Source organism: Cynoglossus semilaevis, chromosome 5, assembly GCF_000523025.1.
Source record: "Cynoglossus semilaevis isolate Cse_v1.0 chromosome 5, Cse_v1.0, whole genome shotgun sequence".
Taxonomy (NCBI): domain Eukaryota; kingdom Metazoa; phylum Chordata; class Actinopteri; order Pleuronectiformes; family Cynoglossidae; genus Cynoglossus; species Cynoglossus semilaevis.
The window spans coordinates 2869578-2884764 of record NC_024311.1 but is presented as its reverse complement, the minus strand read 5'-3'; the positions used below and the strand labels follow the sequence as shown (position 1 = coordinate 2884764).

General features: G+C 35.9%; 1 protein-coding gene across 6 annotated transcripts in view; it reads right to left on the bottom strand.

Moving 5' to 3' along the window:
• The window catches only part of LOC103378652 (protein diaphanous homolog 3), a 175741-nt gene that overhangs the window by 158736 nt on the left and 1818 nt on the right, over window positions 1-15187 (bottom strand). For 4 of the 6 annotated variants that reach the window (XM_025055501.1, XM_025055500.1, XM_025055496.1 and 1 more), the window contains exons 2-7: window positions 14717-14749; window positions 13504-13686; window positions 10657-10761; window positions 8290-8420; window positions 1621-1695; window positions 160-229 (exon numbers count right to left, since the gene is read on the bottom strand). In XM_025055501.1, coding sequence (XP_024911269.1) covers window positions 160-229; window positions 1621-1695; window positions 8290-8420; window positions 10657-10761; window positions 13504-13686; window positions 14717-14749 — 597 coding nt within the window. The remainder of the gene's footprint in view (window positions 1-159; window positions 230-1620; window positions 1696-8289; window positions 8421-10656; window positions 10762-13503; window positions 13687-14716; window positions 14750-15187) is intronic. The other 2 variants (XM_025055497.1, XM_025055498.1) reach the window with 1 other exon arrangement.

The following is a 15187-nucleotide window of genomic DNA, read 5'->3' as shown; positions in this document are numbered from 1 at the left end:
AAGGACAAATGTCTCAGTTCAGATTTCAGACTTACCTTGGGACTAAAAATCTCAAATTAGTAGCTTAATTAGTAATTCATTTAACTTAATAATTTGACTGTTTTTCGAGTGGGTCATCAAATGCATTCATTTACCGTATATGAGGTGGTCACATCGTACCTTATTGTTCATGAATGCTTTGAGACACTGGACAACTTTATGTTGGTTCTTCTTGTCAATCTTCTCTTGTCTGAGGAAACAGGAGAGGTTATACAGCGACAACAGCCTTCAAACGAGTCCACGGTGCATTTCTAACAAATGAGACATGTCAACAGCTGATGGAAGGTGAAGAGTGTCAACCCGATGAAAGTGGATGATTGCGCACATTTCTCTGTACGTTTTTCATCAACACCTGATCGACAGACGGGGCGCTTGAAGAGCCAAGGTCTCTCTCTGCCACGTGCTCAAAGCAGATGTGGGGAAGCAGAAGCTTATTAAACTGCAGAAGAAGCAGTCATTTGTCTGTTCATTTAGAGCAGAGCATCTGGGTCACCTAACTTGGTTTGGAGCCATTTCTGGCTGTCCGACTTGTTCCGCTGTGACAAAGAGGCCTCCCCACCTGTGACGGCTTCCAGGGATATGGCTAATGCCACACTTAATGAAACAAATCTTTAATTTATGAATAAATTACTCTCCAATCGCCTAAGATATTGAAAATGTCTAATGGTGTTAAGAAATGATGACGTGTATATATCTGTATAGGTATGCATAATTGTATATGTAGAATTTTTTTTTTCTCTATAGCTTTGTGTGATCCTATGTCAGGGTTTTTTTTCTCTATAGCTTTGTGTGATCTTCACAGGCAGTAAGGTTCATTTTTAATTGTACAAACAGGGATCCCACTCTTCCCCTGAAATTATTTTCCAGGACTTTTGCCGAACGGAACTCCCGAGTGTTTAATAAAGTTCTATCTGTCCGTCTGTCTATTTATCTAACAATCTGTATGTCTAGCTAACTTTTAACCAGTTGCATTCACTCACAAGGCATGAGGAGGATAAATCATTTTCTGTGATAATTTAATGGGTTCCTTTTTTCTCATTTACCATGTGTTTTCCATGACTGGAAAATTAGTCATTCATGTTCCGGGTTTCTCAGAATACGTAAGAACCCTGTCAACGTATAATTAACTTAAAAGTAAATAAAATGTATATTCTTAATATTTTAATGTGTCTACGAAAAGGTGTGATAGAGCTAATGTAAAAACGTTTTTAATATTTTTCACAATACAGCATGTGAGTATAGTGGGAATGTACAGACCTACAGTGGGCAGTAAGCAGGAGACTTATTCCAACTATTGATTGACTTCCACAAGAAGAGTTGGAGCTGATCTTTTATTTACAGTAGCCAAACTACACAGCAAATTGCTCCCAGTGCAGCCGTAGGCCTGTCCGACTCTGGCAGGCGATTATTAACTGGAGGTCTATGGACTGGGGCTTTTTTAACTGTGTCTATCTTTAGAGCACAAACAACACCATCTTGCATATTTCTTTTGCAACTTATCAGGTAATACTGTATATTTTATAAATCAGTGACTTTCACTTTTTTGAGTTTGGATGGAGTCTAATAAAAAATGTAACTCACTCCTTTTTGAAGAGCAACCTTTCTAAAACATCAAGCAGAAGTCCAAGGCCTTCATGTCCGAAACTCTGCACCCAACTGGAGGAAAAAAAACAAAACAAAACAAAACACAAATCCATTAGGTATCAGATGGGACCGAGATTGACAAACAGCAATAAAGCCTTTTCATGTCAGTGACTTGAAGACAATGTGGAAAAGACAGGAAAACATGTAGAATTCATCAGTGTGCTGGGGAAAAGCTGAAGACAAAGGTTAGAAAAAAAAGGCTCTGGCTTAATGAGAGTCTCTTGAATGCTATTCCAGTAGTTGACATTTATGTGCTATTGCTCTCCAACAGAGGTGATGCAGGTTCGCACTGTTCAATTAAACAGTCTATAAAGGGATCCAATTTGGCTGCTGCTTCAGAAGTTGATGTTGAACAAGTTCTACACATGAGGAGCTCAATATCGATCTTAAACGATCCGGCTTCTGATTAAAGTAGTGGCGTGATATTTTTGTCGGTCACAAATGCATCAGACTAAGTTTTCCTTTAAAAGGCACGTTAAAAACAAACAGACAAAAATATGAGTCTTGTTGTTAAGACTGATTTTAAAATTTACTGATTGCATTTTGGAAAAAAAACCAAAAACTATAGTTGATAGAGAGTTTATTTGATCCCTTTCTCTTGCTGTAAATGTAGAGAGTTAGACACTGCACAACACTGCCGCTTTGGTCAACATTAGCTATCAACAGTTACAAATACCTTAATTTACCTTCTTACCCTATAAATAATTTTACAGGTTTGGAAGGGAGCTGAAGCCATGTCCGTAGTAACTATCGAGGGCGAGGGTTACAACATAGGTAGTAGAGTTAAAGTGAATTGAGTGAGTATTGTGTAGTATAAAACAGATATTCTTAAAACTTTAGATGTGAAAAATTAGGAGTGGTCTCACTCAATTAATTGTAGTTAACTTTTTAGTTACTAAAAATAGAATGTGAAAAAAAAAAAGATTATTTACCGTTTCAAACTACTAAGGTTACACAAGGTCACATGGTGTGCATTTCGCACCATAGTTTCGTTTATATATGAAAATAATTAGCACATATGCACTTTGACTAATTTCATATTTATGTAATGTATTGATTAATAGAATCCAAGGGACAGAATACCTGTTTGATCATTTTAAAATAAAAATTAAAAAAAACTGATGTTACAGGCTTTAAATTATTGTAAGCAGTGTGACGTCCTACTCCAATCCAGTCCTCAGCTCTACATTTTATTCACTTCTTTAGGACACTGCACACAATGTTCTTTTCAAGAATCTTTAACTGACAAAAAGGAGAGGAGAAAATGCAGCAGTTCTCCAGCTGAATATGTGTGCGTGTGATTTACAGCATAAAGAGAAAAAAATATATACCATTTGGAGGAAGACAGGCAAGACTACTGCAAAGGTATCAAAGAAATGGTTCTTCTGCTAAAGAAGAAGAAAAAAAAAATCCATTTAGCTAGCACTTCACACTGAGCCATGGCCCACACCGTTCTGGTTATAGAGTAGGAAGAGGGGAGAAGGGGAGAGGGTCTTGACAAGAGCTTCATTGAAATGCATGCGGTTGCTCAGTGGCAACTGCATGGTACTTTTTCATCATCAGTAGGTGAGGCAGCAGGCAAGGGAAAATAATCAGTTGATCTGTAGCAGAAATTATTCCACAGGAAACTGACAAACCCGCACTATCGCAGTCTGTGAGATATCTGCCTTGAAACACATGAATGAAAAGTGACATATTGCTACGTTCAAAGTGTCCAGGTAAAGGATCTGGTTTTTAAGAGATTGCGGGGGCCAGAGAAAGGACAATCTTACATCCCATGGACAGAATTCCATCTTCATGTGGAAGGAAATTCCGGATGAAGCAGTAAAATATCCAAGGAATGTGTTTTTCTTTCATTTCAAGGTCAGATGATGACGGGATAAGGCAGGTGACATACAGTCGTCTGGAGGCAGCACCCACTACGTCAAGCCCAGCTCTGATACAAGTTTGTTTTTCTTAATGCCGTAAACTATGAGCTTTATTGTTCCCTGTCCTTGTAAATATATAGTTTTTAGAGGCGTTACGTGTTTTAAAACATTTCCCTGTGACAGTACTGTTAAAAGTCTCTTCAGTCACTGGAAAAAAATGTACGTTTTTGTAAATGTATTATTCAGTTACATCTTTCAGAGAATAGTCTGTAGTTATAACACATGGAGAAGTATCTTGTTAGCCCTGGACTCCTGATTTGTACTTTACATGCTACACTCTGCTCCTCACTCTGAAATGATTAAAGCGTTTTAAATTCTGTTTGCTAATCTTGCATGCTCTGGCAACCTTCGAGTTTCATTAGATCCAAACATCTGGCACCCCCACTGAATCCAAAATGAAAAACTTCAATCACATTCTCTGCCTGACTGTCTTCACTGTTTGGCGCTGTGTTGTGTGAAAATGATCTAAATGCACTTTTCCCCAGCTTCTCATCATAATAAATAAATTCAAGCACAGATTGCTGTCTGACAGGTACGTGTCCTAATGTTAGATACTTGGCTTTGGGCGTGCAAGGCGTACAACGGAAGAGAGTCAGGTGTTGGACTCCTTCAAGGTATTGCAGAATTTAGGTACGGACCAGAGTTATTTAACAGTGGAGAAACACTGAAGGTGTTATAAATTATTAGTTGATTAGACATTTTTTTCGTATTTTCCTAATATATATATATATATTGTCCTACACATGTTTTTAAACTTGCATGTTTAAGGCTGGCAGTGAGACTAATGTCCCAACTAATAGCAAGTCAGGCTAAAGTATTCCCTTATTTAGAAGTTGAATTAAATGGCAGTTGTATGCATTATTGTGATGAACCTAAGATTTGAGTATAAGACACACTATAGAGATATACACACACATGCATATATGTTTACATACAAAAATACACACACACATAAACGTACATCTATACTGGACACAACGAAATGTGACCTCTGTTTTTAACCCATCACCAATGTGAACAGTGGAGGGAGCAGTGTGTGTACATATATGATATATATATATATATATATATATACATACATATATATATATATATATTTGACTTTTGATGTTTAATAATAATAATAATATATAATCCTTCTATGCTTAGTGGTCCCGACACTCGCTTTCTTTGTGTTTTTCTCTTTTCCTTTCTCTCTCTCTCTTTCTATCACCTAAATCAGTCCTCACTCCCAGTCCTTCTCCTACACTCCGCCACATTGTCTTGCTCACTGTCCCTTGCTTGGTTATTTTACCCATTTCTATACCAATAATATAAAAATGTTTAGCAATTATTATTATTCACATTATTATTTTCATATATTATATTATATTTTCATATTATCAATATATTTGTTTATATCCATGTTATTGATGTTTAGATGTGGGGATTTTATTTAATTAATTAATCAATAGTATATTTCTGGGGGGGCTGGAACAAATTAACTGGCAACTGACAAATGCAAAAGCAGCAAAAACAATGTTTTGACAATAACACGTGGTGAAATAGCAAATAGCAAATTTTTAAAACGAATAGAGGAAAAATTATCATTCCATCCCCACGAAACAAAAACAGTCATAAATCATGGAGAAATATGAGGTACCTCATCCGGCTAACTTCACAGCTGAGGCAGCTTGACTTATAACAGAGTCTCAGGAGAAAAACTCCTGGGTTCCCAGGCAGTACTGCACAGTGTTACACACTACAAAACTGGTTATGAACCAGAAATAAATTTATATTTTCAAAACGCTGTCCCGAACATAGTAAGTTAACTGACTACAGCAGAGCTCTCTGGAGACGGAAAGCAGCAATAGACTCAGACTCAGAGTAAAGTGGGACATGGAAAATAAAAATAGAGAAATCCCATTTGGAGAAACTTTAAAATATAGCAGCAACGTAAAAGTTAAACAGAAAGTTTATAAATTATTTCAAAATATTTTGGAGTCTACACTTAGGCATACTGATTCAATTTTTTGTTTCTTTTATGCTGCCTAAAAGACAAAGATTAAAAGCGCACAGGGATCCACTATCTCCGGCTTGAAAAAATGTTCAATTACTGATCTGCACGAACTAACTTCACTAATATTTCAGACACTCATAAATTAAACAGGCCCAGTGTTTTCCCTCCATTCTTTTTGGCTGCATTTGTTTTACTTTCATTTAGTGTTAGGGTCTGCAGTGCATTTCAATTTCTCTTTTTTTTTTTTTCCAACATCTTTTCTACAAGCCCTACTCTGCAGTGGTTAGGTGTCTGCATTACCCCACACATGTGAGCAAAGAGTGAAAGGGCAGACTAAAGAGTGAACTCGTGGAAACTCAAAATGGACAAACGTTGCTCTGAAGTGAAAACCAAAAAAAAAAAATGGCAAAATTATGCAAAGCAAAGCAAAACACCACTGTTCATCTGCTGAGTGTTTTAGAATATGAAGTGTTTTTAGGTCAGACTCAAATGCCTAGAATCAGCAAAATAGAGAGGCTACAGGCTGCAGGAGAAGGTAAAGTATAAATATATAAATGAGCAACCGAATTATCTCCCTCTTCTGGTCTATAAAGATTATAATTAAAAAGAAATCATGTAAATGGGACTTCAAAACCAATGGGAGCAATACTGCTGGACAATTAAAATGAATCGAAAAACTCTCCATTGGAAAAGAAATCTCCAAAATACCCTGAAATGAAGTTCATGGGTAGGTGATGACTCAATTATAATGCAATAATATTGCAACACCACAAGATGATTCACATATTTTTAGAAAGTAGGAATTGAATGTATTGTTGTACGTGCGCACTTCACTGGTGGCCATGGCATCTGATAGGAATGAGCAGAAAAATTGTAATGCTCAGTGGTGGGGAAGAGAAATGCTAAACTTTAACCCACTCTGTCGCTGGACTAAATAAAATAAATTCAGGGCCTTAAACCTGAAGGTCACTTTTAATACAATATCAAAAACCAATTTACACTTGTTTGTCAGATCCATTTATCAAATCCATTTAATACAATTACATCCTGTAGCCTTGCCGCACCTTCGGGCTAGTACCATGGCCTTTCCACAAAAAGGAAGACAGAGCTGAGAAAGTGGAGGCGGGTAAAGAATACAGGGGTCGACGGCGGGAGACACAGGACGACAATGCCGGCAGGTATCAAATTACCTTCAAGTTTGTCTGTTCCACCAGATGCAGTCTGATGATGAAGCAGATAAACGCATCGGCTCGCATGAGCAGAATGCAACTAACAGGTATTCGCAACTACCAGCAAGAAATTAAATGAGGGTTTCTACAAAAAAAACTGTAAAAGTAAAAAAAAAAAATTGACAAAAACAAAATACAAGTGGCACCCAAATGAAAGTAAGTACAAAATCAGCAAATTGACAAAGTTGTTTTTATTGCACTGGTGCTACTGTTACTTCACCAGGTATTCATTTACTGTCACAACTTGTCACATGTCACATATAAACAAGCATGTCATCTTGGTTTTTTTTTTTAAGCACAACAATTTTGTTTTGGTAGTTTGCTTGTTTTTTTAAAAAAGCTAAACAATACCTGAGTGGACATGTCTGATTGTTAAATAAAAAAAAATATAATATAAAATTTTTATTATTTTATTTTAACTAGACATGAATAAAAAAACATTTTCTTATTATTTTATTTTAACTAGACATGAACAAAAAAACATTTTCACATTACAAAACCATTTTTTTACACCTCACACATCACCTCATACAGTGATACTGGCAATGGTTTTACACAGCATAGTTGGCTGATCCACATTCTGTTTCAGGGTTGGGTTTTGGGTAACATATAAACCTGTTTTTTCGATGCAACGACCATCTAACGACACACCATGATTCCTTACTAAAACAGTAGAGCTTGTTAATGAAGCACTAATTGGATTTTTATTATTCTGCACCAGTCACAGTGGTGATGGTCACAGTGTGCACACAACCATTTTGCCCCAGTATAAACGAGGCAACAGATCTGGTTTAATTGAGGTGCGAAAAGGTAATGTGGTGGCAAGTGGGACAGACGAGGGGTGTTATGACAGCATATCGGTGTTTAATAGGGTTCCATTTACAGGGGGATTTAGAGGAATTTGCTCCCCATTCATTTTTTCTATAAAAATGAGTAGAAATAAATCAGGTAGATAACAAATGAAGGGCCTCTTAAAGCGTTAAAGAGAACTGGGTATAAAAGCAACGGTAAAATACACAGGAAAAACATGTCAGTTTAAAATAATTCAGCTACAATCTTCCCCAGAGACACTGCAGTAAATAGTAACTCATCAACAACATTCTCGCTTCTGGGTACTTACAGCATACAAAAAGAAACAAACAAGGGCATGTATTTATTGGTTTGAACACCACACTCTCTGTTTTCTTTTGGATGATATATTTGCTTCAACTATTATCAAATCCTTCGAGAGGAGTTTCTTTTCTTAAAGATTAGTCTCTGAGGCTCATGTAAATGGCAGTCAATTTCTTTTTTTGCAACTTGCTTTTTGTAAATGTCTTCTAAAATTTATGTTTGGTTCTTTTTTCACACTGCAAAAAAAAGACATGAATATTTAGTAGATCAGAGTCTTTCCGAGTAATAGAATAAAGAAAACTGTCCTCAAGTAACTGTTTAAATAGGTTTACTGTACCTGACAGGGTTGCTGGTCAGAGACACACGCAGTGAATCTAAACAGCTGAACAGACGCTCATCCATTGCCCCCGACTTCAGCTCTCCAAGAAATTCCTGGGGGGAAATCTGATGGCTGCTCCTCAAAGGGCCCTGGGAAATAGTAGAAGGGAACAAAGTTGTTGTCAGCGGTAATACAAAAGTGATTACTTTGACACAGATGAACTGATTCATTGTAATACGATTAATTTATTTACACAGATGGAAAGTCAAATGTTTGTGGTCAAAACAGATTGAAAGAAACAACAGCAAAACCTGGAAAAATAAAAAACTTTTTTGTAAGGCTGTGGCCATCTCTGCCATTAAATGTGTTGCTGCGTTGGTTGAGGCTTTTTAGTGTCCTTTTTGTTCCGTTTTTGTTTTTATTTCTTGTAAAAAAAAAGGGAGACACTGAACATAAAAAGGATTTTGTTTTTATTTCTTGTAAAAAAAAAAAAAGGGGAGATACTGAACATAAAAAAGGAATCAAAGTTCTTCAGATAAAAAAAAAATAAAAGAAAAAATAAAGGAAACACTTTAAATAATTCCCTTTTAACATAAGTTTTGTCTCTGTCATCACTAAATTCTCTCTTATTACTGAAAACAAAAGCGGTGGCCATTACAAATAAACTTGAAAAAAAACACGCAACCAGTGTCTGTGAGTAAGAACAGAGACTCGATTTTAATTTCTTTGCTAGTAATCTACATTTTAGCTTGATACATTTTTGTGACATATGACAGATGTCCGCTAAAGATTCTTCAATTTAGTTAGCGGCAACTCTTTCCTGTGTATATTTCTAAGTCTGAATAATGTAGTTGTAGTTTTAGTAAAAAAGTCCCTTTTTGCTGTGGTCGACATTTTTGGCTCATACAGTATATCACAAAACATCGAATATGGCAAGGGATATAATCACCTGGTAAATGACCTGTAATACTGTCATACTTGTTTAAACAAAGTGATTGATTGAATGGCAAAGCCATTAGAATTGAACGATCAAATATCGATATGAGACAGAAAATTATGATCATCGCGTTGTTTTTTTCTTGCCCATTCTGCTAGGCCTCCCACTCCCCGAGCCAAAAAAAAAAAAAAATTCAAATAATAAATGAAGGGAACTAGAGGCCCGGGAATGGAATGGAGTTTACAACTGCACTGACATTGATACTGCATTTGACACTTTGACAAGAGAAGATGACAGACTCAATCCCGAGATGACTGTCACGTGTAATAAAACCAGTCAAAACGGATAACTCTCTACAGGGAACAGGGTTCCATTTCAGGGCCCCCTTTGTTTATTCTTCATCAAGTGTTTTTTGCTGACAACACTAACCTGTTTTTTTTTGCTGACAAGAATCTTGTGCTTGAACAAATTCTAAATACTGAGCTTTTGACAATAAACACCTGGTTTAATTTAATAAACTACCCTACATTATCAATCACACTACATATACTGATCTAATCAAAAAAAAGAAAAAAAAAAAAAAAAAATAAAAGGAACAGAACTGACAGCTAAAGGGTCAGCTCTAAAAAATGTGTTGTGATCCCCATTTCTCAACTACATTTATTTTTTTATTCTTACAGAATAACTGTTTATCTGTTTATCCTGCTTTGTTTTTCATCCACGCTCTGCACTCTTACGAAACTCTATTTAAGCCCCCACCTGGTGGATCTGGAATCTGCATACCTAGACCACTAAAAATTAAAACCAAATGAGCATATTGTATGCTGAGGACCTCACCAAGCTCCTTGGTGAGCTAAACAGATCATGTTTCTCTGTTAATCTGCAAGAACATTTTATTAAATTATCAGCAAAAGTGATTTAAGAAGATTAAATAAAATTAGATGCAAGGCTTTAACACCTCAAGAACAGCACTGGATTAATATGAGCAGGATCAAGAAAAAAAAAAAGGAACACTTCTAGCATTCATATCACCTTGTTTCAACAGTCTGTGAATATTCAAGTTATCACATCATATGAAGGCATTTAATAAAAAGGTTGTGTTTGGTGTACTATAATTTGTTGTCTTTTGGACATTTGCCACACTGCTTTATCATGAGAGTAAACAAATGCAGGCACAAAAACAAGCTGGTCTCTGAGATAGCGACTAATGAAAAGCTCCAGGGCAACTAATGTCTGGATATAGCCAACACAATTTACTGTCCATATATTATAAAACACTGCTTTATCAGGTATAGTGCCAATTTTAAAAAAGAAAGCAAGTGCTCTACTCTCCTAAAAAAGAATCCATCCCCCACCTGTCACATTAGATTATAGTTAATATTTAATGATACTACACATTACAATAGAAATGTGTTCAAAATAGAAAAATGAAATAAGGAATAACTCACCGTTTTAGAGGCAGTAAAAATATACTGGATGACCATTTCCCTCTTTTTGTTGAGATCCTTTTCCCTTAAAGGAGTCTTTTTCTCTTCATTCAAATTCATGTCCTCCTGAAAACAAAAACACAGAGACACACCAAATCTTATTTGCAATTTAAACGCTCAATTTTCTTGTTACTGTCGATTCACGTCGGTCTGCCAAATATTCATTACCTGCACCAAGGAGGATTCATTTTTTTATTCCTCAGTTTAAAGAGTCACTGTTTTTTTTTTTTATATATTTTTAGTGTCACTTCAACTCTAATGAGCCGCTGAGTGGATCACTGCTACAGCACAAAAATGAAACACCCAAGGACATTCAATGATATTTTTATCAGCCTTTTTTGGGGCAAGACAGCTAAATGCTTTTCAGACAGCCACGTCAGACTGTCATAAATTTGTCGCCTGCTACTTTGGGAAGTTGCTTAAGTAAAGTGAGGCTTAGTGTAGATGAATGTTTTGGCTGAAGATTTGTTGCTGTAATCGTGATTACAAAGATGCTGATGTTGCTATGCTCTGTGTTGGCATTTCAAAGCTTTAGTCCTCCAGTCATTTTTAAGGGGCTCAGCAGTCATTTGTTTGTTTTTCCATTTTGTTGCATGTGATCAGGACATTCTTCAGAGGTAACATTTAGGCCAGTGTTTCACAACCTTTTTTAAGCCACAGCACATATTTCGTATTCGGAAAAAACCCCATGGCACACAACCAAAAGAATTCACACACAACCTGCATGTAACAAAATATAATACTCCTTTACCTTAGATTTACTCACAATTAACTAAAATCTCAGCCTATTCAGTTGAAGACAACGCTGGAATTGAAGAAAGACACTCAAACAATCTTCAAACAGTTCTGATTCTCTTTCCTTGTTCTCATAGCCATCTGCTGCCACCTAGCGGAAGAATATTTAATTGTTCTACCTGTCACGCATTGACAAAGAAAAAATATTTGCAATAAATAAATAATTTTTGTAGCGATTATGTGAAATTGGATAATTTTCCATAGCACACCTCTCTCATGGCCACAGCACATGATGGGATACCACAAACATTCCCTATTTGTTGATTACATTTGTTAATTAAATGGCCGATGGCTGCACAAATAATGTAACTATTATACATACTATACATATCTAAAAGTTTGATAAAATGTAAACTTTTAGACTGCAAGTCTAACAGAGATTTAAAAGTTTGATAAAATGTAAACTTTTAGATTGCAAGTCTAACAGAGACAATAGTCTAACAAAAGTTGTATTTTTCTGAAAATGTGAAATAAGGTCTTGTTCGAAATGGCAGCACTTAAATGGGTACAAATTGTGAGCGTCCAATTTTTACATGACGACAACTCTGTGACATTTTAACTAGAAACATCAAAAGCAGCTCTTTGCAGCAATTCCCAACATGATGCAACACAGCAGAAAACAGAGCGTGAAATGCTAGTGGGGGAAAGGTTGACTGAGCAAACCGTACAGAATGTAGAACTTTTTCTTTTTTGTTCTTTAACGAGATATGATATAAGTGATTACTGAGACCCCTCTGTCAAGAGGAAAGCATTAACATTCCAAATTTGAAGACACTGCAGTAACACTGGAAATGAGTTTCCAGGAGAGTTTGTCAGGAGACTGAGAAGAGACCTGCTAAAAGTTTCTATCCAACCACTCATTCTACTGCAGTGGTGGCAAAAGTCACATGTTTTTAAAAGTAAGTTAACGTAAAAATGCATTAAACCTGAAGCGTTGAACGTCTCACATTCAGGTCTTCACTAGAATGATAAATTCACTTTGACATTTTACATTTAGAAGAAAATAAGAATTTGGGTGTGTGGTATTTCTGAAAAATAAATTATATAATAAAAAATCATATAAAAAAATAACTGCATAAATACATCAATAAAATACAAGTTAATGAACTCAGTTTTATATTCAGTGGGCCCTACAATTTGGTTACACTTAAAATTCCCTGAAAAGTTTCCCCAGGCCAGGACAGTCAAAACCCAACTGGAACCGGCCACAAATCAATCACTGCTCCCTTGACAGCCCAAACCACTGTGTTTAGCAGCACTGGTACAGCTACATTACTGAGGTTGGTTGAGGTTGAAACCACTAATCTAGTAGAAACCAAAGACATTCATTAACGCTGTCGTACAGCAGTTGATCCAAGGCTTCAAACCACAGAGGGACAAAAGAACCTGTTATTTGCTTTTTGATAAGAATATATTTTATTTAAAAAATATTAGCTCCAAAATTCTAATTGGAAATGTTTCTTGACATGTCAAAATAAATGTTTTTGGAGAGCCTTTTTAAAACTGGTTAAAGGCCACCACAGGAAACCTTCACAGCCCTACTTACAATGCAGGTTATTAATCACAGGTGATTGAGCCAAAAATCTTTCTGAATTAAGATGTAGCTTCAGTGTTGGGTCGAGCTTTACTTTTATGTTCTTTGTTCCTAGTTCAATATTGACTATCTCATGTTGTTGTGTTTTAAGAATATTTTCTTACATGAAATTAAATGAACAAAAAGAGTTGGGGACTCCTCATCTACTGGATAGGTTCACCATGCTTTGATGGCTTTTCTCCTCTAAAAACATCATGTTTTCTCATCATGTGACTCATAAAAAGATGTCACCGACAACATAAGTGAGGATAATTCAGATATCTTCAGACTTGCAGCCATAAGAAACAGACATATCATTTATAATTAATTGCTATTTTGTTAATAACTATGTTGTCAAATATGTAGGTGTGTTATTCTCTCCGAAAAATAAAATCATAATTTAGGGAATAACGTTCAATAACAATAACAAACCAACATACCATCATCTTTTCAAACAAAGCCAAGATCTCTTTTTCAGAGGTAATCTTTGATGACAGCTCCTCATACTGCTGTGCGGTGCAAGATGAAGAAATAGACCATTCACTGGGATTGTGTTTTGAGTGTGATAAGGGTGGCCGCTCTTTCTTACTGCCCGGAATCCGAATACTGGCAAATCTGTCCATCTGTTGAAACAGAGGATAAACAGTTTAGAAGAAGAAAACAATGTGAAAAAGGTGACTTAGCATCGAAGTGATGAAAGAGGTAGAGTAAAGGGTAAAATGCATTAGTTCATAAACAAAAAGGTGTTTAAAATAGCATTCCAATGATGGTGACGAAAAAACATAAGTTAAGAAACAAAAGAAAAACAACAACAACACTAAACACTCAAAAAGAGCCAGAGTGAAAATTAGTGAGAAAAGAACACTTGTTTAAAAACTATTAAAAATTAATTCCATGATCTGAACACAAGTGGACAGCTAACTGGGCAAAGCCAAACTTCACTTAAAATAGGAAATGAAAACTATAGGTGAGTCTCTATAGTGACTCCTCGTGATCAGAGTGAATGCTGACAGGCAGTTACACAGATGTAACACAGGGGTCAAATGACAATTTTGCATTAGCATCTTTGTTAATTGAAAGGTGAATATTTGATTTCACTTTTTTTAATGACATTTTGGATTATATGTATACTATAAGTACAGTAAAGTATGTATATAATATATATTTAAACACAATAGATGGATGGGGGAACTGCAGGCACAGCACTCACACTGACAAAAATAAAATAAAAAAGGCTTTACTTCCAAAAAAGGAAAATTTAGATGTTGATAAGTGTGTGTACTGCAAGTGTCAGCAAGTAAACCAATTCTCTGGCATTGAGAAGTGCAAGAGTTCTGTGAAACTGCAGCAATTTAAAAGAAACGAGCAGTAAGAACACCTTCAAGACAACTGACAGCTTGTTTTCAGACATGAATTCCCCAATCATGTTGAAGTGCACAGCATTTTCTGACAATTTACAATTACTACACATTGACAATGTAGGAAAATACACGTCACACTGTCCACTTGTGATCAAAAGACTGTGGTCAGATGTTAAAATCAGATCTGAATGTATCTTCAAACTGGATGGTAAGTCGTGTTATGTGTTACAGAAACAGAGAAAAACACCAAAAATAAAAAACTAAGTAAAAACTTCAGTTCCTCGCATCTTACCACATCATCAGTGATGTTTCTGAAGGGTAACTGCTAAAGTTGGGAAACAGAACATATCGCATCAGGATATGCAGAGAAACTGCAATAATATTTGAAAAATATGTTACAATGCTTTCAGTTCAATACATGCATATTTTATTGGTTGTCCATCAGCCAAGATTTAGATGTTGCTCAGGATACTCCGTTGTCAGAATGTAACCACCGTTTTCTTTAAAAAGAAATGTCACTAACAATGACAAGTACTGAGGGTAATGCTGCCTTTATCAAACCTTTAACATCAACGCAAACTGCTGATTCACACAGTGGAGGTGTCAACTGAAGAACTATTTATTTACACTGAATGGAGCTGTATACTGCTAGCAGCTAAAGTTGAGATATGAACAACTTTCAAAGCCTCATGTCCTATTTCTCAGGTACATGTTATCTAGTCAATTTATGTTATAAAACTATCACACAGCAGACACAACCTAA